At 37.2% G+C, this 25,341-nt stretch overlaps 1 protein-coding gene across 2 annotated transcripts; it reads left to right on the top strand.

The window, feature by feature from the left end:
* The first annotated feature begins 283 nt into the window (after positions 1-283).
* On the top strand, positions 284-23,883 carry MIX23 (mitochondrial matrix import factor 23). 2 transcript variants are annotated; one of them, XM_059162841.1, is made up of 6 exons: positions 363-427; positions 9,689-9,777; positions 10,148-10,273; positions 15,289-15,435; positions 20,640-20,699; positions 23,567-23,883. In XM_059162841.1, exons 2-6 carry the CDS (start codon positions 9,751-9,753, stop codon positions 23,615-23,617), a joined length of 411 nt encoding a protein of 136 aa, XP_059018824.1. In that variant the 5' UTR covers positions 363-427; positions 9,689-9,750; the 3' UTR covers positions 23,618-23,883. The 2 variants fall into 2 exon arrangements, with proteins under 2 accessions (XP_059018822.1, XP_059018824.1); XM_059162839.1 differs by lacking the exon at positions 9,689-9,777 and having other exon boundaries at positions 284-427.
* The last annotated feature ends 1,458 nt before the right edge of the window (positions 23,884-25,341 follow it).

Genomic DNA, 25,341 nt, shown 5'->3' with positions numbered 1-25,341 from the left:
AGAAAAATCTCACTTCTACTCTAGATTTGCTACTGGAACAACCAGGTAGCTGCGGCCAAGAAACCGTTTCCCTTTGTGTAAAAGAAAAAAAAAAAAAAAAAAAACGGGATTGGAGTAAAGATTCCTTCAAGTTCTAAGACTCTCCGATACATCTAGCCGGGTTCCAGGAGGCCGTGTTAAAGGGGTAGGAGCGAAAGGAAGGACAACAGGGTTACAGGTTTGGATGTAGATAAGGACCAGGGAAAAGACAAACCTTAGCTTAGCTTACTTTAGGTTCCTCGCCGATTGCCTTTGGAATAAATTTTGTTAGGCGGCGGCGCGGACACCCTTGCTCAGTGGTGATTGGTTCGCGGCGGGGGCCTCGCGTTTGTCCAATATGGCGGCGCCCAGTGGCGGTGTGAACTGTGAGGAGTTCGCTGAGTTCCAGGTGATGGGGTTTTCCTCATGTGGCAGGCGTGTCCCGCCGTTTGTCCCCGTACTCTATTCCCTGCTGTGGCCTGGGAGGGAGTGCGGACCAGTTGTGGAAGAAGCGGGCAGTTCAAGGCTCCTTTTTCCAGCCATTGGAGGTCACGGGGGCGCGGGCTTGGCCGTAGAGAGCGAGGCAGCTCCGTGGGGGTCATGGTTCTTTCTGCAGCGCCCAGACCTTGAGTAGCGTTCCGAGGTGGTAAAACCGAGCTTGGGCCGGGTGGTAGGGATTGTAACCACCTTTTAAACCACTCCCTGAACCCAGTTCCTAGCCTCTTCGGTACCCCTCCTACTTAAGTTGAGCATTGGTAGGAGAGGGGAAAGTGAAGAACTTAATTGCTTGATAAAACAAAACGAACTTGGTAAAAGTTTTACTATTTTAGTGGGGCAGAACGTATGGAGCCTTGGAGGGGCGATTAATTTTAGTACCTGCCGTAGTGCTTCTGCCTTTCTAACAATTAGAGGAAATGTAACATGTAAGGAAAAGGCTGTCTCTTTTTCATATTCAAATACCAGAGGACTAGGGCTAAGATCAGGCTATAAATTAAAGAACAAGGGTCTAGATTCTAAGTTGCTATAAAAGTTTTCTGTTCCAATGTAGGCATAAATGTGCTGCTGTCTAGATAAAGATTTGAATTTTAAAAAATGACCTTACAAATGTATGTTTAATTAAAGATAATGAAAAATAATTTAAAGTAACGCTGATCTATCTGTAGGAAGTTTTGTGATGTGAGCCATTTTGTAGAGAGTGGTATTCTTGAAGATAACCTCAACAGACCGAATTATTTGACAGATACTATTTGGCCAAAGAAATTTATATGGGGTCTTTCCACCATTGCTTGCACCCTCTTCACCCTTCAGCTGCTCCTGAGATTAGATCAGCACAACAGCAGCCAACTTCACATGTGATCAAAGTGCCTTACAAATACAGATACTTGTAAAAATCTTAAATGAAATGGAAAAAGACCATTAGAGTATAAAATGTATGGAATATTTAACAGGCCCGTCTGTGGCCTTGGTTTTCCCATTACTGCTATGAATTGATTTGAGTTAATGAGCTCAGATAACTGAGCCGTGATAACTTTAAGGTTTATTAGAATGAGCACTGGTTAGGGAGTTAGATGATCTGGGTTCTAATACTGCTTTGGCCTTTAACAGCTTTGGAACTTTGAGCTAATTGCTCAACATTTAGGAATTAACTTTTGAATCTGTAAAATAAGATTATGTTGTGTAACATTTAAAACTGCTTCCATCTCTATAATTATTTGAATCTCTAAAACTGAATTTAAGATTTTATTTACTTATTTGAGAGAGAGATTGTGCACAAGTGGGGGGAGGAGCAGAGGGAGAGGGACAAACAGGCTATGCGCTGAGCACAAGCTTTGGCTAATGGGGAAGCTCAGCCCCACCATCTGGAGATCATGACCTGAGATCATGATCATGACCTGATCTAAGATGGACATTTAAGCAGCTGAGTCACCCAGATGCCCCCTCTAAAACTAAATCTCAAAGGATCTCTGTTAAAATACCCAGCAGTGCTTTAAAAGCACTTGTATTTTTCTTTTGGAAGTCACATAAGATATAAGGGGAAGAAAAGCTAAACTCTGATTGTAGAACCATTCCATTCACAGAAAAATGTAAATAAAAAGATCATAAAATGAGTTTCATGGTTTATAATAGAGAATACCATGGATAAAAGTCAGATCTGGTTTTCCAGAGCTGCCTTGGCATATCATTTAACCTCATTGTAAATAAGTATAAGAACATTTGCCCCAACTATGTCAGGCACACGTGAACATAAGTGAAGGTGCGGTAAAACTTAAAAATTTAGTATAACATTTAGGTTTAGGTGAATTGGGTAAAATTAGAAGCTGTGGTTAACAGACATACTCACAGATTATCAATTAAAGTTAGTATTTTTTTTAAAGATTTTATTTATTTATTTGACAGAGAGAGATCACAAGTAGGCAGAGAGGCAGGCAGAGAAAAAGAAGAGGAAGCAGGCTCCCTGCTGAGCAGAGAGCCCGATGCTCTATCCCAGGACCCTGAGATCATGACCTGAGCCGAAGGCAGAGGCTTTAATCCACTGAGCCACCTAGGCGTCCTAAAGTTAGTATTTTTTTAAAGCTATGAAACCATTGCATTTTGTATGTAAGTACCCTAAATGTGAAAAGCACTGCACTCAATACGGTGGAAGAGAAACAGGAAATCATGTATTTTTATTATAAAGATATAGGTATTTTAGAATTTTATTATGAAGATGTTCAAACACTATAGAAAACTTGAAAGAATCTTGCAATGAACACCTCTGTACATCTAGATTCTATAATCAGTGATTTGCTGTATTTACTGTTACAACATATCCCTCTCTCAATATAGTCATCAATTCACTCTTTTTATTTTTAAAAGATTTTATTTATTTATTAGAGAGAGAGAGGAGAGAGTGAGACATCACGGGTGAAGGGCAGGTAGGAGGAGAGGGAGAAGCAGACTCCCCGCTGAGCAGGGAGCCTATAGGGGGCTCGATTCCTTGCCCCTGGAATCATGAACTGAACCATAGACAGAGGCTTAGTTGACTGAGCCACCGAGGCGCCCTGCCTTTTTATTTTATTTTATTAATTTTAAAAGTTTTTTTTATTTTTAAGATTTTTAAGATTTATTTTTATTCATGAGGGAGGTAGAGGCAGAGGGCGAAGCAGGCTCTCCATGGAGCAGGGAGCCTGATGCAGGACTAGATCCTAGGACCCTAGGATCACGACCCAAGCCGAAGACAAACGCTTAACCAACTGAGCCACCATGCCCCGCCTTTTTATTTTTTTGATGCATTTCAAAATAGGTTGCAAACATCCATATTACTCCTAAACATGTCACTATTCATATCATTTACTGTAGTTCAATATTTGTTCACATTCATTCTATAAAATTTGTATGTGGTGAAATGCACTAATCTTAAGGACACCATACTTTTAACATTTGCATATACCTCTATCAAACAGAGAGAGTAATACCATCACCCTCAAAAGTTTCTCATGCCCTTTCCCAGTCAATCCCTGTCCATATATCCCTCCTTCTCCCTTCCTAGGACTACTTTCCTGATTTCTTTCCATGTGCGTGTTTTTTTTTTTTTAAGATTTTATTTATTTGACAGAAATCACAAGCAGACGGAGAGGCAGGCAGAGAGAAAGAGAGAGAGGGAAGCAGGCTTCCTGCTGAGCAGAGAGCCCGATGCGGGACTCGATCCCAGGACCCCGAGATCACGACCCGAGCCGAAGGCAGTGGCCCAACCCACTGAGCCACCCAGGCGCCCCTCCATGTGCATGTTTTAAAGCTTAAGAATTTTTAAGTTATTTTAAGTTTTTATAATTTTTATTTTTCTGCTATAAAAGTTGAACTTAACACTCCTGGAAAACATACTGTTTCTAAAATGACATAAAATCCATAAAACGTTTAAAACTGAGTTTCTAGGATTCCATTTGAACACTCATTTAGCAAGAATTTATTGGATATTTTATTAGTCGGCTAGGGCTGCCATAACAAATTCCACAAACTGGGTGGTTTAAACAACAAATTCATTTTTTCACAGTTCCGTTCCAGAGGCTCAAAGTCCAAGATCAAAGTCCTTTCAGAGTTGGTTTCTGGTTCACCGTCTCTTACTGGCTTGCATATTATAGCCTCATTGCTGTGTTCTCATTAGGCCTCTTTGTGCACAGAGAAAGAGAGATGGCTGATGTCTCTTCCTCTTATAAGGACACCAGTTCTGTAGGATTAGGGCACCACCCTTATGACATCATTTAAGCTTAATTACCTTCCTATAGGCCCTATTTCCAAACACAGTCATTTTGGGGGTTAGGGCTTCAATATATGAATCTGGTGTGTGGGGGGACACATGTCTGTTCATAACAGATACTGTGAGGTACCAGGCACTTGGGAATACTTAGTGGACAGAATATAAAAGAAGGAATGTAATGCAAGCAAGGATACAAAACATGTAGAAGATACTGAGAATGTGAATAAAGTGCTCTAACAGGTCAGGGAGAAATAAATCTAGAGGTGGCAATTAGGTTGGGCCTTAGGTGGGCAGGACCAGGGGAATTCTAGGTAGAAGGAATAGTAGTATGTAGGCAGAAAATTTTATGTATTTTACATATGTGGGGCATTCTTTGAAGTACATTTTTATTTTACTGTCCTGTAATAGACCTTTAACCACTCCCTGGATACCCTAGAAGCTGCCCAAAATAACAAAAGGCATTTACTGAAGGATTAACCCTAGAGGTAGTGTTGTATAATTATAGGGGCGATAGAAAGTTTTCTCTACCCTTCCCTACTAAATATGGACATTCCTTTGATACCAAAATTGCTTCTCAGTGAATGAGATTTTCACCCCACAATGACAGATAAGACATAAAATGGAATTCTAAGATAAGTGTCTGAAATAATTTTTAAGGGCCAGCCTAAAATTAGAGATTCATGATTTATCAGATTCTGGTTTATTGTGTATGGTGTCTACTCAGGGGTTTTTTTCTGTATATTTTCTTAGTGAATTTGTGAGAGAAAGGGAGGGGAGGGTGCCATTGGAGCCAGGCATCAGATAGGTAGTCAGTAATTCCGTATGAATAATAACACGTGATTTAATGGCGGCATTGTGGTGTCAGCGTTAACTTTGATTTCCTCTCAGTCTGTGAAGGCCACTCCAGCTTTTCTTTAGACCCTTCTGCAGCTGCCTTAAGAGCTCTGGCACTTTTTACACTGTTAAAAAACCACCTAGTGAAGTGGTTTATAGTTCTTTTCTTTCTCCCTTAGTGGTTTTGAAAGAAATTCCTTTCTGAATCTTACCTCCCCCCTTTTCCCCTTTATCTTTATTTTTTGGGTATCTTTTCTGAGACATATAAGAATAGCTTATAGTTTTCAGCAATCCATGGACATGTACATTATCAGTTCAGAAATTGTCATTCTATATTCTTGAATTCTGCACTGTCCACTAGAACTGTGGTGGTGGAAGTTTGTGCCATCTACCAGCAATATATGGCTCTCGGGCGCTTGAAATGTGGCAAGTGCAACTGAGAAACTAAATTTTAATTTATTTAATTTTAATTAAAATAACCTCATAGCCAGTGTCTGCCATATTAAAAGTCAATCTCTAGATCGTATATTGATGATTCTCTAGAACACTGAGAATTGGTATATTTGAAAATCCACAGTTGTAGGTTCCATTGGTATGACTGTGAAATTACCTAGTTTAATGCAGATAAATTCATAATTTATCTTAAATTTATCTTAAACTGTTATGTTAAAGTAACATAACAGTTATGTCCACATTGTTTTAATGGAGAGGAATTTGGCTATATAGCCAGTGTTCAGACTCAAAACTGGTTAAAGTTCTGAGTAAATAAAAATCCCATAGAATGTAAGCTTTATAATCTTTTACCTGGATTGCTGTATTTATCTCTTAACTGATCCTTTTGCGTTTACTCTTATTCATTTTCTGTATTTTAATACTTTACCTAAGCAATCATTTCAGAGTACAAACTTGATCATGTAACCCCACCATACTTAAACATTTATTTGGTTCTCCATTCTCTCAGAAAAAAGATTAAAATCCTATAATGTGACCTGTAATGGTGGGCTTCATTTTATACCCTGTTTTCTCTTACTCTCTCTACATAAGCCACATTAACTTTCAGTCCATTAAACATTCTATTCAGATGACTCTTATTACGATCACCCAGGTTTCCATGCTGCTAAATCGAAAGTTAATTTCTGTTCTCATTATTCTTTGACTTCCTAGTAACATTCAACACAGGTGACCATTCACTCCTTGCAGCCTTTCTTCTGACTTGTTCGATATCACAGTTTTTCTCCTGTACTTTAATTGCTAGAGTTCTTTCTTGACACCCCCCTCCCATTCCCTACAGTCTCCCAGTCTCCCTCAGTGATCCCTTCTCATCACGTGGCTTTTAATAATATCAGTGTGTTAATGTAACTCTAGCCTGGTTCAGTGTCACACTGGTATTTTCAACTTTTTCTTCAACTTGTCGACTAGATATTTAATAAGCATCTCAAACTTAACAGAAAGAAAAACTTTTGTGTGTGCAAAATTTCAGTCCTGTCCAAAAGGAGAGTTCCTGCCATGAATTGCTATGTACCCAACATTTAACTTCAACAATCAATTCATGGCCACTGTTGTTTTCATTTATATTCTACTACTAACCCCATTTTATCCAGATTATTTTGCAGCACACCCCAGATAGCTTATCTTTTTTCTGTAAATAGTTTTAGTCTGTATCTCTAAGAGATTGTAATTTTGAACACAATACCAGTATCACATACAATTAACAGAAATCCTAAGTATCGTCAAATATCCTGTGTGTCATGACAACCTTGATCTTCTCTTTCCTTACAAATCTTCCTCCTCCAGTCTCTCCCCAACATATGTTAATGGCACTACTGTCCATTCAGTTGCTCAGGCCTCATACCTAACAGTCATCTTGTTTTCTTTTCTCATTACCCACCACCAGTTCATCAGCAAGTCCTATCTACTCTTATTTTCAAAATACATCCAGAATCTAGCTTCCTCTCCTGAACTCTACTGCTACCTCCCAAACTATCTTTATCTCTTGCCGAGACCACCACATTAATATAGTCACCACATTAATATAGTATTTCCATTCTCTCTATAGTCCATTCTCCACATAGAGGCAAAGTTATCTTTTTAAAGAACTAATGTTAACAGCATTCCCTTGCCTAAAACCCTGTTTCCTTTAGAACAGAATCCTTAATTGTTTCCCTGGTCTCTGTTGTTCCTCATTTTCTGGTCTCTCTGGCCTCACCTAACACCACTTTCTCCCAGATTCACTCCCAGTCCACTTGCCTTGTTTTAGTTCTTCAGAGACCTCAGTTTGTTCTTGCCTCATTGTGACTTATTTCCCCAGGTGTTCTTCTAAGTTGGCTCATTTCTCTCATCCATTTCTCAGCTCAGATGCTACATCCTCAGGCCTTTCTTTCTTTTTCCCAAAAGATTTTTATTTATTTATTTATTTATTTGATAGAGACCACAAGTGGGCAGAGAGGCAGGCAGAGACAGAGAGAGGGGGAAGCAGGCTCCCCGCTAAGCGGAGAGCCCAATGCAGGCTCGATCCCAGGACTTGGGGATCATGACCTGAGCCGAAGGCAGAGGCTTTAACCCACTGAGCCACCCAGGCGCCCCCTCAGGGCTTTCTTGATCTCCTTGTCTTAAGTGCTGGCCTCTCAGCCCCACTGTCATTCTTTATCCCATTACCTCAGTTTGTTTTCTTTTTCATAGTATTATTCAGTACTAAAACTATCTTGTTTATTGAGGTACTTGCTTATTGTCTGTCTCCCCATATGACAGTTTTGTGCCCAGAGAGTAAGGACCTTTTCTGTTTTAGTGACCATTGTGGCCCTGGTGTTTAGAATGGTGCCTAAACCATACTAGACAGTACCAAATGTTTTTTGAATAAAGTGTGAGTTAGTAAATGAATTGTGCTATGTTCTAACTGCTACATATGTTTAAAGAAGAAAGATTTCGAGGACTCTCAGCCAAGGAAAGCTTTATCTGGAAAGTGTAACTTAAAGAAGATCATTTCTATTCAGCTAGGGGAAAAGAGATTTTTAAAAGAGGTGGTGCAGCAGCTACTGCTGCTGCTGCTGCTGCTGCTTTTTGAATAGTCAGGTTGTAGGTGCTGAAGTTTCAATGAAGGTCCCTGTCTGCTAATACCGCTACTTACCTGGTTTTTAATACCAAATGGTGGTGCTGCCACTGTTTGTTTGGAATTTGCCACTCAGACACATGTATCCTCCACTGTACATAAAACAATTAATGTGGTGGTTTCTTAAGGAGTATGTTGAGATTAGCCCTTAAGAATTCTGTTTTATAGAGAATACTACTAAATAGAAAGATACAGGAAGAGGGGGTAAGATAGTGAAATTGGTTTTAGACCTGACATTTGCATGTGTTTATTAGTCTAAATTATGAGCTTTCTATAAGCTGTTTAACTTCTAGATTGAGATCTAAAAAAGGCCATTAAATTACTAATTAAAGATTAATAGACCAATAGGAACAGAATCTAAACTGCAGATTTAGACTGGCTGGCTTAAATAGTTATTATAATTGGAAACACTTAAGTATTCATTATTGGGGAAGTGGTCTTAGGTGTTGTGACACCTCCACAGGATGTTCATGCAACTATTAAAAATGTCTTCACGGCACTTTTAGTAAGAAAGGCAAAATGCTAATGGCATAATGTCATTAAGCAGGACTTTAGAGTGTTACAAAGAACCTCAAGTTTATAAAAATATAAATATGTACAGAAAAAACTAAAGGTACATCTTATAATATTAATAATGGTTAACTGTAGATGATTTTTATTTATAAGTTTTTCTAATTTTTGTAAAATGACTTTAATCAGTTTAATCATAATAGTTTAATCATAATAAAAGGGTTTATTTTAACAAACAGATGAAGAAAGGAATGAAGAAGTTGGTTTCAGTCATGGATTTCAGTTTGGCAAAGGAAAGAAATGGTTTGGTATTTTGAAGGAGGCGAGTCAGAGGTTCAAGCAAAGTTGCTTTTAATACACTTCAATATGGACTCTTAACATGTTGGGGCTTTTTAATAGATATATTTCTAGCATTATATACTTCAGTTTTCCTTATGATTTTTCAGTCATTATGTTTTGCTGGGCTCGGAGGCAGAGAGGAGAATTTAAGAAACAAAAAGAAAAGAAGAGGGTATACTCGTAGAAACTGGTTGTAGAGTTTGTGTTTTCTGGAGACAGAGTGTAGCTGATGCCCAGCCTTTCTCTAGTGACAAGTGAAAAGAAGTACCCTAATCAAAATGTAGAGCAAAGGCGCTAACCTGTGTAGGTATACTTACCAGAGTCTTTCCAAGTCCTCTGCCCTTTTGGTATTATTTTTCTTTTGGTTGTTTTTTTGAGAGTCGGAGCCTTTTCAGGAGTGGCAGATCCTTGGGAAATCTGGGTAGGGTCATTAAGAAAAGATAAAACTAATTGCTGTTTGTTCTAAGAACAAGAAAGCCATGAAGAAATTTGATTCATTCTCAAGCAGCATGCTTTGTTTTACTTATTTTTGTTACAAAAATAATACACAATCATAGTAAAAAATTAAGAAAAACAAAAAAACTAAAAGGTTATAGGTTAATTTCTACAAGTGAACCACAACTGAGTTTTCTTGTATATCTTTACAGAATTTTTCTATCTACCACCACATTTTAGAACAATAGACAAAGAGGGACTAGAGCAAGCAATTATGCTGGATTGTCTGGGACAATTTGAGGTAATTGAGTTCAGTAGAACCCTTTATTTTCTGTGTGCTGGGAATGGAAAAAGCACACACAGTTTGGGAAGCACTATGTTAGCACGTGGGGTTTAAAAGTGAATAAAACAATCTTGACCCTTGAGATGGTCACATTTGAGCTGAGGAAACAGTGTTGGTGCCCATTCTTAGAATTACTATTACATAACGTACCTATTCTTGTAATAAAGATTTTCCTGTGGTTGCACTAAATTTAGCATGGTTTTTCTACTCCTAACTTAGAAAGTTGTAAAATATCCAAGAGCTTTATAATTTTTTTTGTTTAAATGTTTCTTTTTTATCACTTAACTTTCCATTCAGGTTATTATTCTTTTATTTTAAACATATATAGGAATTACTCAAGGTGATGAGGACGATTGATGACAGAATAGTACATGAATTAAACACTACGGTTCCAACAGCTTCCTTTGCAGGGAAAATTGATGCAAGCCAAACCTGTAAACAACTTTATGAGTCTGTAAGTGTATCTTTTGAGTCTTTTGTGCTTCCTTTATGCCTTTCTTTGCAGACAAAATAAGAAACCAACTGACATACAATTAAACTGGATAAAAGTATGACATCTTCATGTTTTTTTGCCTACATCTAGGGGTGTGTATAAGTTTTGGTCTGGTTGCTACAAACTTAAAGAAAATGTGTGATCTTATGCACAAGTCTGTGAAGAGACCATTCTAAGGAATGAGAGCAGTAGTTGTTTTGGCCCCGTCCAGGGTGGCCTTTAACTTAAGGAAATCTTATGCACCAGGCAATGAAGGAGAGAGTGAAATAGTCAAGTAAAACAGTGAAACGAGAGCAAAGGCTTCGATTGAATCAATCCTAGGAACTCAGACATCTGATAAAATGAGGAATTAAAAGGTTTCACATTTTCCATATCTTTTTTCTTCCCTCAGTCATCAGGAAGGGGAATAGAAGCACTTAGCAGTTGGGAGAGAAGCCACAGATAAATTGTCCTTTCCTGAGGCTTTGGTTTCTCAAGTACATATTTTTTCATTGCCTCTTAAAGATCCCCTTTATGTCTCTTTATAATATCCAAAAGCAGAAGGAAATGGTAATGTAGCTAAGTATTTTTTTTTTTTTTTTTTGTAATTTACTTAACATCTTTTTGTTAACTTGGAAGCTGATGTTCAAATGGCATTTGCTTCTTTAGCACAAGATTACTATTTGGATTCTTGTAAAGAAGATATTACATAAACAAATTTTTTATTTGTCGGTTATGAAAAAACAGTTTTGTATAAGCTTATTCATATCAGTTAAATTCAAAGCATTAATAATTGCTGATATTTTTATTCTGCTTTTATGTGAAAGTATGTTACTTCATTGAGTAGTCAGGTAATTCTTGTGGCTTGAAAATTTCAGGGTTGTAGGTGTTAATGAGTAAAATCCAGTATTGGAAGTAGGGAGCCAGAGTCCAAACCCTGGTTTATTTTGAAATTGTTTTGACACTTCCCTTAGTTTCTTTGGGTAATTCTGTCTGAAGAATGGGAAATTTATGATCTCACTAACTATAAAATCTCTATAATCTACTCATTTGTTTCCATTTACAATCTTTTATTAACTTGAAAATTTGTAGTGTAGGGATTAACAACATGGATTCTGCATCTAGATTAAATCCAACCTCTGCTACTTCCTAGCTGGTACCCTTGAACATGTTACAAAACTTTTTGCCTCAGCTTCCTTATTTGTAAAATAATATCATAATAGTTCCTAGTTCATAGGGTTGTTAGACGCCTAACTGAGGTAATGTGAAGTGCTTACTGTACTAAATGTCTTACATATAAATGTTTGCTGCTTCTGTTACTGTCGTTGTTATTTCTTAACGCTTTGTTGGATGAGGATAATCTTGCACACTAGAACCTTTTGATTTGGATATTTAGGATCTTTCTGTTTTGGATATTATGTATGTGTTTGGATTTTGCTCTGTCTGAACCCTAAAGGCCTCCAGTGACATGACCATCAGAGAAAGGATTGTTTATCTAGTAGTTTCGTGCCTGTGATTGAGCCTGCAGCAGAGCGCCCATGCTAAGAAGTCTCACTGAGTTCCTTTAAATATTGTTGCAGTTAAGAGTTGAACTCTGGGGCGCCTGGGTGGCTCAGTGGGTTGGGCCGCTGCCTTCGGCTCGGGTCATGATCTCAGGGTCCTGGGATCGAGTCCCGCATCGGGCTCTCTGCTCAGCGGGGAGCCTGCTTCCCTCTCTCTCTCTCTCTGGCTGCCTCTCTGCCTGCTTGTGATCTCTCTCTATCAAATGAATAAATAAAATCTTTAAAAAAAAAAAAAAAAAAAAAAAAAAAGAGTTGAACTCTGTGAAATGTCCAGGTTACTTAAGGTTACCTTGACTTTCTTTAGCCCCAACCCTTCGTTCCATAGCTAAGGAAGGAATCTAATGATAATACTTCTTCATAGCAGATGATCAGCAAAGTTATTATGAAGCACTAATTGTAGAAATTCCACATCTTAAAAGTATACTCTTAATAAAAATAATTTTAGTGAGATACCCCTAATAGAGCATATTCCCTTGAATCTATGAAGTTTTTCTAGTTGTGCATTGTTTATTGTTTATTCTCAAGTTAAATATAAAATTCAGTACTGAGCCTTAAAAGGTCTATGAACTTGGAACAGTGCTTTACAAATGCAAAACTATTATTGGTGTCACAGTGATTGATTTAGGGTAATTCTTAAAGGTATCTCTTTAATATAATGAAGAATTTTACATCTTTTTGTCAGAAGTTCTAGAGGAAGATTTAAAACAAAGTGCCATGACAAAAACTTAGTAGTTTTTATTTTGTTTTTGGCTTTTTTTTTTTTTTTAAAGATTTTATTTATCTATTTGACAGAGATCACAGGTAGGCAGAGAGGGTGGGGGGGAGCACTCTCCCCACTGAGCAGAGAGCCCGATGCGGGGCTCGATCTCAGGACCCTGGAAGGCAGAGGCTTTAACCCACTGAGCCACCCAGTTGCCCCTTTTATTTTGTTTTTAATGATAGTTAAATCAAGGATCATTGTCAGGGTTCTAAAACAAATGATGTTTGGGAAATTAGAATTTAGTGCAGAGTTAATTTAGAATCAGCCTTTGTTCTAGAAAGAAAAACACCAAAAAAAACTACAGTCAGAAAAACTCTAGGCATTGTTTCCCTTAAAGGCAAAAGGCATTGTTATAAAACAGTGGTTAAAAGATAAACTAGGTGAAAATTTGACTAAAATAAGTTCTTAGCATTTTGGTAAAGTAAAGTAAAACTGGGAAGTCCTAGATAGACCCCTGTTAGACTAGTTTTGAATCATTTTCCTGCCCCATCCAAATGCCTTCATTTCAGTATCGCTTACCCCAAATCAAAGGAAGTTTGGTTATGATAATGGTTATCATTCAGGAATTTTCTCCTCTAACAAAGGCCTTGCCTTTTACCTTACCAAGTTTCTTGATAAATTTTATCTTCGTTCCTTTGACAAGCACTTTGTATAACAGAAACAATTCTCACGTGACCCAACTTCTGAAACATCTGAATTACTGATGAGCTAGTAAGTCTGATTTTGTGCTGTTTTTCTCTGGTAGGTTTATGTCACACTGTCTTATTACTAGTTATCAAGCGTCCTCATTTCTTTGACATATGTGCACAGAAGTCCATGCATAATCCTCTTGCCAATGGCTCTTAATTCTGAATTTTGTTGAAGGATGGTCATGACCGCTAGACTAAAATAATTGATAATCTGAGTAAAAGATGATTTGATCAGTAACTTCTGTCCACAGGGGAGTGGGTTCACAGTGGGGCTAATCTGAAGGAAAACTATGCAGGCGAGGGTAGGAGGGTGATGTTCAGCTAGAAGTGTATCCACAGGAAAGGGGCCAAGTTAAAGAGGGGAACAGTGGATGAAAGCCCAGCTAAGGGAGGAAGCTCTGTGGTGAGAGAGACTAGAAGGAAAACCTTGAACATTCTAACAAAATGTACACAATTGGAATTTGATTTTAAAATGCAAATAGAAAAATGAAAATACTGTGACAGACTCCTAGTTGGTCTTAATGTGACTTCACCAATTGTTGGGGGTTTGGACAAAATATCAGTCATCTGAGCAATGTATTGAGTTGAATTACCCTTAAATTTTAGGGGTAGAAAAGATGTTAGTGATGATTTACTCATAATCCATAGTTTTGCAAAAGAGGAAGCTGAAGCCTGGAAATACTAATTATTTAGCCAGTCTCACACAGGGAGAGCCCTTAACTCTAATGATGGGTCTTCTTACTCTATTTAGGGAAGTTTCCTACCCTCAGTGGCTCCTTCCATTTTCTGGAATTATACCTGAAGGAGGAAACAAGTAACAGAAGCAGCATATTAGTCAATGAAATATAGGCCTTGGGCTGTCCTTGTGAATCCTAACTATTATGATGAAAAAAATTAGCATATTAGAGAAATTTACTATAAGTGGGGCTAATGTCTGTTGTTTTAATTTCCTTCTCTTCACATAAGTATGGTTTATAACCAATACACTTTCAGTAATATTGCACTCTAGAAATGCAAAGGTTTTTTTTTTTTTTTCCTGGTGCATATTAGACCAGTAATTCTCAACTTCAGGGTCCTCAGATGATCATTTAAGAGATGTGTTTCAGCTAACTTATGAAGAATGCTTATAGAATGGCTTAGTCCTAAATTTTGTATAAATATATGTATAATGGTTAGGTTATCCCTAGTATAACTGTCACTAGGGTAGCATTAAGATACTTTCTCAAGAGGGAAGGAGGAATGATTTAACATGATTACTTGGAGCAAGTTAATACCTAAATTTTAGTTGGTGGTGAATCACCTTTTTTAATGCTCCATTAGTTATAATGGCCGTTACATATATTTTAGTGCTTTTTTATTCCTCCCCCACCAGATTATTGGGGTGTTGTCATCAGAATTTGGTTATGATCATGGGAATGTATTTGAGTCATGGCCATCATATTTTGTGAATCAAGGAAGAAAATAGATGCAAATTGTTGTATTGGATTTGTTATATAAAGATGAAAGTTTAGTAAAGAATTGCCCTGCCAGATGTCCTTTCATGGAACCAGTAGTCTGCCCCTCATACACAATTTTTCCATATTAATACTAGAACTTTGAAATCTTGGAAAGGGCTCTGTCTTTCATGGGTAAATGTAGCATTCTTTGTTTTTCTTCATGGTAGTGAATTGCTTCTCTACATCACTTACTGTATAATTTCTTAAACCTAGAAAGAAATTATACAGTAATCACAGAAAGTGATAAGTCCCAGAAGCATATTGAGGAAGAAGGCAACCTGACCACATACTTTCTACCAGGAGAGGTGCTTCCTTTGATCTGTTTTTAGGTGTTTAGCTGGTTCAGCAAAATCTTCGCTTCCAAAGATTGAATTTTTAAAAATTGCTTAGAAAGTATTACATTTCTGTAACCTAAAAATGGGATTTTTAAAAAAAACTAAAATGTAAAAAATTAGTATGATTTTTCTCTTTTGTTCCTTTGTTCTTTTAGTTAAGGGAGGCTCATGCCAGCAGGGACAGAGTCATAAAAAATTGTATAGCTCAGACCTCATCAGTAGTAAAACAGCTCCGAGAAGAGAGAGAAAAGAATTTGGATGATTTAACGTTATTAAAGCAACTTAGAAAAGAACAGACAAAGGTAAGTTGAACAAGATTTATATTTCTGAACCAAAGATTTCCAAATTTAAAGAAGTCGGGTTTTTTTTTTAAGATTTTATAAAGGCAGTTTTTAAATATGAAAATTTTAGAATAAGAAATGGTCATTACTTTTTTCACAAAAGTGACCGGGAGAGTAATACTTCATTTTTAGTGGGCTTTACTTTATTACATTTAGGTATTAGTTGGTAAGTTAATGTGCATTTCATGCATATATGCCGTGTAGTAACTTTAGCTTAAAGAAGCATGTAGTCATATTTTCTTTCCATTTCTTTATATGTTATACTGTTAAAGATAAAAGGATTAGTATTGATCCAGCACTACATCAAAAAATCTAGGGAAATACATCTGTATCAATGTTTAAAGGCTTGACTTGAGAATAAACTTTTAAAAATATATTTACATTTTGAGATAGTTTTGAGGTTTCATGTGTAGGAATGTGCTGAAATGCAATACAGATATTTCAGAATAGTACCCTCTTCAGCCATAAAAATATAGTACTATTCGAATATAACCAGATACACTAGAACCTCATTATAATTTATTTCCCTACTGCAGAGAAGTTGCTGTGGGTCTTTGGCCCTTTTTGGACACTTTTTTGTTTCCACTTCATCTCCCATCCCTGCAGTTTTTGCTTTTAAGAAAACAGGTGTCCACTGAGTGATGTGTCAGAGGAAGCCGTATTTTCCCAAAGTCAGCTAATGTAGATAGGGTGTAGACAGACCTCAGAGTATGATAAATGGAAAAGAACGGTTTGTTTATAGCTCTTAATGATGACATATCAAAACAGTTGAGATGTGTACCAGATTTTATTAAGTGGAATGCATTGCTGTCTTCCTTTTGGGAGTGGTGTTTAAAGAGTAACTTTTTTATTTTGGTATAATTTCAAACTTACAGAAAAGTTGCAGGAGTAGTACAAAGAACTCACATGTACCCTTTACCTATATTCACCCATTGTTTACATTTTGCCCCACCTGCTTTGCAATACATTATCTCTACCCCTCCTTCTCCCTCTTTCCGTCCTTTCCCTGTTTTCCGCCACTTCCTACTACAGGTAGGCATTTATTTTCCTGAACCGTTTGGCAAGAATGCTGGATACATGCTTCCTTTGACCCTTACATATGTTGGTCATTACCTAAGAAGAGGGGCTTTTTTTCTACATGACCACTGAGCAGTTATCAAAATGATGTCTGTGTTTTATTTTTTTTTAAAGATTTTTTTATTTATTTGTTTGACAGATAGAGATCACAGGTAGGCAGAGAGAGAGGGAAGCAGGCTCCCTGCTGAGCAGAGAGCCTGATGCAGGGCTCTATCCCAGGACCCTGGGACCATGAGCTGAGCTGAAGGCAGAGGCCTCAACCCACTGAGCCACCCAGGCGCCCCGATGTCTGTGTTTTAAATGGCACAATAGGTGACTTACTGATCCTTGCATGTAGTCACCTTTCAGGTGATTGAAAATCCAGTACTTATCATTACTAAACAGTCATGAAGTCTGCCCCTTGTTTAGTAATGTAGCCAAACTTTGAAAAGGGGACCTTATCTTCTCTCCTAAGCCTTTATTAGTTGTAACTGCCCACCAGTGAGTATGCGCACTTGCTCAGTCGTCCGAGTGATACAGCATGTCTTGCTGGGTGTGGGATTCATCCCGTCTTCACTGCTCTTTGTTCATGATGTCTGCTTCAGTCCTGTATTCCATTCACCAGGCAGTGGAGGGTTCCTCATGTGAACTTGTGCTGTAATGGTCATCTTACTCAGTGTTCATGAAGTCTTATAGATAATTTATATAAAGCAGGATAAAATCTAGTTATTTTGGATTTTGTATTTTAACAGACTTTTGAAGGTATTGACAAAGGAAACAGCAGGGCAGGCCTATTATATCTGAAATGGAAAACTCACTATTTGAATGTTAAGTCAAACAAAGACTAGAATGACTCTTGTTAGTGGAGAGCAAAGTTCAGAAACCATTGAGTACTTGGGAGTGACATATCACATAATTTGGTCCACCCTCATTTCTGCCCTTTAGCCTTTAGGGCCCAGAGAGAATCATCACCAGGATGACCAATGCAAGGAGTAATTTTAAAAACCAGTTAGCAAGTTATAAAAGGTAGCTTTCTAGACCGATACTTTATAGAGCTAGAGGGTGACTAGGAATAGTACTTAGCCCAGTAAGGAAGCTTGAATTATTTTTTAAAATTTTCAAGTTTGTCGTGAAGCTTAAGGAATCAGAAAGAGAACTCTTAGAGGTGATCCAGCTCTACCTCTTCCTTTTCTGAATGGGGAAACTGAGACTCAGAGATACTGACATCCCTGAAGCGATAGAGCTAGGACTTTAACCTATCTCTTCTGACTCTGGATTCAGTGTTTGTACATTAAATTGTTACTGATAGTCAAATTCTGATAGTTAAGTGAACATATTTATGTGCAGAAACACTAGTCAAAAAGTCCCAGTTCTTTCCCTGAGTTCTTAATGCAGAAAAAATACATTCCTTGCTGAAACTATGTTACTGTTGTCACCTATTAGTGGCCTTTGAAAGGAAGTTTACCAGTTTAAGACCTAGAGCCTCAAAAACAATCATCTCAGAGGTAACATTTTGTCAGTAGCACTGAAATTGTATTAGATGTTGGTCATAATATCTGCAGCATTCAAGAATAGAGAAAACATGGGTTATAAAGGCAGATAGCTCAAAGGAATAAATGCCATCCACCACATGGTGGCTTTGTACACTTATAAATTAATTGCCCTGAAGTAATTGGATTTTTAGTTTGTAAAATGGAATTGAGACTTTCGCACTTTCATTTTTAAGGTTTAGGATTAAATTATATAATGTGTGTAAGAGCTCGCATATCCCTGATACACTTACTAGTTGCTTTCCTTTCCTTTTTTAGTCTCTGGGATCTATGTTTGTTACATTAATCCTCCTTACAGTATCTCCCAACCAGTGGTTTCTACCTTTTGTTTAGCTACTACTTAAGGAGGTAGGGGAGGAGGAATACTGGAATCTTCTGTAGCAGTGTATTCTCTTTTTGGATGGTTGTAATTATTCAGAGATTTTCTTATATATTGTGAAAATCTGCCTCCCTATAACATGTGATTACTGCTCCTTAATCTTCCCTCTGTGGGTGTATAGGATAAGTTGAAACCCATTTCTGCATGACCTTCCTTTAAATATTTGAGAGCAGTTATGAAGACTGCCCTAGTGGCAGTAAACTTTTTATTTTATTTTTATTTTTTTTTTTTACTTGAGAGAAAAAGCATGAGCAGGAGGGGCAGAGAGAGAGCGGGGGAAAGAGAATCCCAAGCATGGGGCACCTGGGTGACACAGTAGGTTAGGCCTCTGCCTTCAGCTCAGGTCATGATCTCAGGGACCTGGGATCAAGCCCCGCATAGGGCTCTCTGCTCAGTGGGGTGCCTTCTTCCCCTGCCTACTTGTGGTCTCTCTCTGTCAAATAAATAAATAAAATCTTAAAAAAAAAAAAAAAAAAAAGAGAGAATCCCAAGCAGACTCTGCGCTGAGTGCAGCTATGCCACCTAGGCGTCCCATGACTGTTTTTTGACTGAGCTTGTTAATTTTTTTTTTTTTTTTTTTTTTTTTGCCTTCAGTTCGGGCTTTGACAGAGAGCAGTGAAACTTTACTGATTTCTGGTCCATGTAGCTGATCATAGTCTGAAACTGTGATTGCTTTGATATAAGCAGGGGGGCTTCTTCAGGTGCATTACTATTTTATAGCATGATACTAGTTATCAGAAATGCAGTTCTTCCTCTCATTCTCGTTTGAGTCTTTTATGCCTGTCTATACTCCGGCACTGCTTCTGAGTCTAGCAAGGGAGTTTACAAAGAGCCACTGAAACAATACCAAGTTCCTATCTAATTAGTGTTATATGCTCATTGCTTAAACATCCCCTGAGCTCTGCTTCTGACTTGTCAGGTCCTTTGGTCTGGGTGCCTAACTCATGGTTGCCTAGATCTAGTCTATTTCTCTGCCATTTTGTTCCCAAGTCTCCTGGCCTGAGAGTGGAGCCTGAGGAGATCATCCTAGTTTTAATCTCTTGGCTGCTTTGACCTATAGCTCATGCTTTTTTCCACCTTATTTTCCTGAATATTTTCAAGCTTCCTTCCTGGAACTAGCTAGCTTTTTTAAGTTTTTGTGACTAGAAGAGACTATGAGTATGGTGGGCCCGGCAGTGGAATTGGCTACTTTTCTGGTGGTGTAATTAGGTTGGCAGTTGTCAAGAAACTTAGAAAGACTTTAGCATCTTTAGTCTCAGACCTCTGCCTGTATGCTCAAGGTGTGGAAAGCTCATGCCTTTCTAGATCTTTTGGGCCTTATGGTCTCCCCTTCTCTTCTCTGTTTTTCTTCCTGATTCTTTTTTTCTTCATCCAAATTAGATTGCCACCTCTTTCTTTTTATTCCTCTGTGCTGTCTTTGCAAATCACTATTATAGGATCAGTAACTACAACTGAAATTATTGAGTTCAAGGACATGTGAATTTGTGTTTTTATAAATCTTACCAAATTGCCTTCCATGCTAAAAATGTGTATGTGTATCTTTTTCCATACCCTCACTGGTAGTAGGTTTTATCAGATGTACTCATTTTTAAACATTTTTGTCATATTGTGGCTTAATTTGTGTTTCTTTATATACGAGTAAGATTGTACATTTAAAAAACGTTTATTGGCCATTTGTATACTTTTTGTGAACTTCCTGGACATCTGATTTTTTTTAATGACCCTTCAAGGTGATTATAATATGCTTGAGAACCATGGCTTCAGAAGGTTTAATAGCTGATTAGATATGGGGAGAATGGGCTGTATCCAAGATCCAGCCCAGGTGATACCATTAACAAAGAGTGTAGCAGCAGGAGCTCCTTTTATTAGGAAACTATAAATAGAATTTGGTTTACCAAATTGCCTTTTTTTGTTCTTTTTCTTTTTTTTTAAAGATTTTATTTATTTATTTATTTGACAGACAGAGATCACAAGTAGGCAGAGAGGCAGGCAGAGAGAGAGGAGGAAGCAGGCTTCCTGCTGAGCAGAGAGCCCGATGTGGGGCTCAATCCCAGGACGCTGAGATCATGACCTGAGCCGAAAGCAGAGGCTTTAACCCACTGAGCCACGCAGGCGCCCCTGGTTTTAGTTCTTTAATTTGAATTTTCCTAACTCTGACTTTTTTCTTTTCCTTTTTACAGTTGAAATGGATGCAGTCAGAACTGAATGTTGAAGAAGTTGTAAATGACAGGAGCTGGAAGGTATAAAATAATGCTGGTTCAACTTTGAAGGAAACTGAACTAGCAAAGGGAAACCAAGGGAGGGGGAGTAAGGAGTGCCTTCAGCCTCTTAAGAAAAGACATGTTTCATTTATAAGTAACTGAAGGTTTTAATTTTGAGAAGGGGCACAGTTGGCATCCAAATAGAGCCAATTTATAAAAACCAGCTTTACAGTCATATGGTAGATTGTATGACCTGTCATGGTAACAGAACTGGAGATATTCTGTATGCTTCTTAATAGTAATTATGGGCTTATTTGTTATTTGGGTTATTACTAGTTAACTTAGAACCTTCAGTGGTGTTATTTGTTAAAATTAAACTTTTTGAGCCCTATTACTTTGCATAAATTTTCATATCATTAGCTACCCGTTGCAGTTGCTTGCTTTCTAACATAGACTTGTTTGCATATAACTTTTCTCATATCTGACAATAGGGCTTCTTATGGCTCCCAGGTTCACATGTTCCTTATTACCACCTGCATAGTTCTGAATAGGAATGAGATTGGAGGACCAGGATTCCAGGACTTTACCTGTAGTTAAAAATTATAAAATGCTGACTTCAGTTGTATGAAATGGTGTATTTTTATACCCTTCTCTAAAAGTTCAGAGATTTCTGAAGGGGAGTAATCTATTAAATCTGAAGGAATGAACGGAAAATTCTGTTTCATCCTTTGAAATTGACCAATGGAATGAGGTTAAACACAGAGAGGTTAATCGAACACAAACTAGAATGACTCAGCTTGCAGAGTACGAATAAATTGCAAAGTACAAATAGATTTTCTTTGCCTTATCACTTTTCTTTATTCCATCCACTTTGCCAGTGTTTCCTGTTCCTGCCCTTTCTACCATTATGAGGAGGTGTTTGCTACTTGAAAGATTCTGGTGTTACTTGTTCATTTATGTTCTCCAGAGAGAGAATATTTACTCATGGGATGGGATAGGGGAGGAGTACAATGAATATCTGGTTTGAAAAGCCCAGTGGAGGGCACTGGGTGGCTCAGTGGGTTAAGCCTCTGCCTTCAGCTCAGGTCATGATCTCAGTGTCCTGGGATCGAGTCCCACATTGGGCTCCCTACTTAGCAGGGAGCCTGCTTCCCTCCTCTCTCTCTGCCTGCCTCTCTGCCTACTTGTGATCTCTGTCTGTCAAATAAATAAATAAATAAATCTTTAAAAAAAAAGAAAAGCCCAATGGAGAGGTTGATACATGTCAAATGTAGTGGGACAAGGGAAGCATTTTTATTTTATTATTATTATTATTTTCTTAAATTATTTTTAAGTAGGCACTGTGACTAGTATGGAGCTCAAAGTGGGGCTTGAACTCACAACCCTGAACTAAGGACCTGAGCTGAAATTAAGAGTTGGCCGCTTAACTGACTCAGCCACCCAGGCACCCCAAGTGAAGCATTTTTAGATTTGACCTAGTTTTAAAGAAAATATGCTTCATCCAGTCTACAAAAACTCAGGTTCCCTACCTGATATTATAAAAAGAAAATGTGACTATGGTATAGTAGGTCAGCAAAAGTGGTTAGGAAGGCGTTTAGGAAAAGGATTTGGAGAAGTTCAGCCAAGTCATATGTATCATGCCACCCAGGGTTCCAAAGCCACTAATCCGAAGCCTTGGGAACTTAAGGGAGATATCAGGGCTGGGAACTGACAAGAGATGAGCTATAAGATAGAAGGGCCAGAAAGAGTCTTGTATAATTTCTACACTCTTTTCTTTTAATTATGAGATAGCACATATCGAAGAGTATGCAACATATAGAATTTAAGGAATATTAAGCTCCCTGTGTAGATTTTTCTTTTATTTTCTTATGATAGTTCATAGTGGCCAATATAGGTTGTTTTTTGTGTTTTGTTTTCTAACCTTAAAAACAGTTTGTTCCTTATGTCAGTGAATTATGAGGGTAAATTCTAAGAAGAAATTCTTTCAGATTTTTATCTTGAACACTTAAAATTTTTTAGGAATGATTAAAATTTTTTTTTAATATTAAAATGTAAAAATTCTACTTCTCACTCCTCCCTTTCAGCTACCTCCTTCCCCTTCTAAAACGATGGTACATGCTTTTTTAGATATTTGCACCTTTTCTGATTTTATGTATGTGTGTTTCCCATTTATCACCTCTATGAAAGTATACTATCCACACTTTTTTTTCTTTAATATATCTTGGAGAGCTTTCTAAATCAGAACATACAGAGCTTCCTTATTCTTTATGTTTACATTATATTCCATTGAAGGGCTGTATCAAAATTTTTATTTAACACAGTCCCATACTAACAGACACTGAATAATAGAATGTTCTTTTAACATTTATAATGTGTTACTTGTTTAGATTTTTAGGAAGCAAGATATATAGCACAATACATTTTGTAAATTTATACAGTTTAGCAAAGACCTGATCTCTTTTCAAGTATACTTACTTGTGAAAAGGATCCAATACTCATTTAGAAAATCACAACAGATAACTAAATAAAATCCACATTATAAAAAGAGGGGAAAAAGCTTTATCTTAAACCATTTTAGATATTTTTGTCTAACTCTCCAGAATATGTAATGAAAATGTTTGTTAGTTATTACTACTAAATAAGCTAGCTTGTGATGATTTTTTTCTTGAATAATATAAATCTTATTAAAAAATCAAAATTGTCTTATAAATGGATATCAAAGTTTTCTGTATTCTTAGTGCCTGTAAGTCATTTTGAACTCCTAAGGAAAAATCTCTGTTCCCTAAATCTGTTGACTTGGGATAAAAATAGTTATATCCTCCTGAACCATGCTAAATTTAGTTTAGTTCCAGGCTCGATTTATATAAGATGACTCAACAACGTTTATTTCTGTTTAAATACCTTAGGTGTTTAATGAACGCTGTCGAATTCACTTCAAGCCTCCAAAGAATGAATAAAAAGATACTTTAAAAAAAAAAAAAGGACCGGGACATCTCATAAGAGCTAAGCATGACAGACATCAACAAGGTGGGCTTCCTAGGATGATTTCTGAGCCAACAGTCCAAGACCTTTTGTTGATTTCAGCCCCACTTAGCCAAGACCTTAAGTACAAATAATTCTGATAATTATGGAGAAATCAACTGCTATTTTATACTGATTCTGTAAAAAAAAAAAAAAAAAAAGATGTTTTGTAACTATTAAAATAATTTTCTGACTCAGTGTACATATTTATTTGATTGTTTTCCAAGTTGAGATAATAAGTTCTTATAACAGAATTTGAATATAGTTTTAGTATCTGATTTGATTTGTATTACATCTTACTGATTTTTACAGATTTATTGGTAGGAACGTGGACCTTTTTGGGTCACTGATGATTTTATCCTTTTATTTATCTTTGTGGGGTTTATTGATCCTAATAAGTAGGAGGGTAATAATATAAGCTGGATACTGTCCAAAGAAACTTTCTCTTGGTACCTTAATTTATCTTATTTTCATATGCAAAAACTAATTTTGGGTGGAATTTTCCTGGACAATATTTTCATGGACAGTGAAAAAGAAAACAGTAAAATAAATTTGGGAAAGGCAGAGGAGGGCTTGATGATAGTATTCAAATGAGTCAGTAAAAAACACATCATTGCAGAATTCTGTCATTGCAGAGAAAGTACTTTCTAGGACAGGATAATCATATTAGTTTTCTATTTCTTCTTAACAAATTATCACAGTTGAGCAGCTTAAAATCACACATTTATTGTTTTACAGTTCTGTAGGTCAGAAGTCCAAGACTGAATTCTCTTTTTGGGGTCTCATAAGCTGAAATCAGGTCAGCGAGGCTGGGCTCTTGTCTGGCACCTCAATAGAAAGAATGTGCTTCTTGGCTTATTCAGTTTGTTAGCAGAATTCAGTTCCTTGTGGTTGTAGGACTGATGTGCCTATTCCCTTGCTGTTAATCAGAGGCCACTCTAAATTAGAAGCTACCCACATTTCTTGGCACATGGCCCCTCCTTCTAGCTAACAGTGTATTGAATTCTTCTCATGCTTGGTATCCAACTTCCTTTTCTGCTATAAAGCAGACAAATTCTGCTTTCAAAAAATCCGTGTGATCAGATTAGGCCTACCATGACAGTCTTCCTTTTGATGAACTCAAAGTCAAATGATGATAGCCTTAATTACATCTGCAAATCCCTTTTGCTGGGTAATGTAACATCAGAGATAAAATGTCTCCTAGGCACAGTCTAAGGGATTACAGTGGGATATTTTAGGATTCTGCCTACCATGATGATTTAAACAAGCCACCTGGCTCTGGCACAGATTGACCAAGTGGGTCATAGGTTGGCCTATGTTTCAGTATGTGAACCCTCACCAGATTACGCATTTAGAAGTAAGCAATAAAAGTATAAAATGTACACCATTCTTTCAACAGATCTTTTGAGCACTTACTGTGATGAAGTACTGTCTTAGTTGTTGGGGATATTGATACATAAAACCTACTTCTGTGGAGATTATAATTTAGTCTTCTTAAAAAAGGAAAAATCTCTTAGGGCAAGCAGTAAACAAGATTTTCTGTAGGACTTAAAGTGAATGGTGCCTGACAGAAAGTTGATATTTTTTTTTCTTGCATGTGTCCTTTCAGTTGAAAGGACTCAATAAAAAAAAAGACTCAATAAATAAAAATCTCCCTGAT

This window comes from Mustela lutreola, chromosome 2, assembly GCF_030435805.1.
Source record: "Mustela lutreola isolate mMusLut2 chromosome 2, mMusLut2.pri, whole genome shotgun sequence".
Taxonomy (NCBI): Eukaryota; Metazoa; Chordata; class Mammalia; order Carnivora; family Mustelidae; genus Mustela; species Mustela lutreola.
This window is presented reverse-complemented; position numbering and strand designations above follow the sequence as displayed.

Coding starts and splice junctions, on each gene's coding strand:
- MIX23 (XM_059162839.1), top strand. CDS start 377: ATGGCGGCGCCCAGTGGCGGTGTGAACTGTGAGGAGTTCGCTGAGTTC. Junction 428..10,147: donor AGGAGTTCGCTGAGTTCCAG/GTGATGGGGTTT, acceptor AAACATATATAG/GAATTACTCAAGGTGATGAG. Junction 20,700..23,566: donor TAAATGACAGGAGCTGGAAG/GTATAAAATAAT, acceptor TAAATACCTTAG/GTGTTTAATGAACGCTGTCG.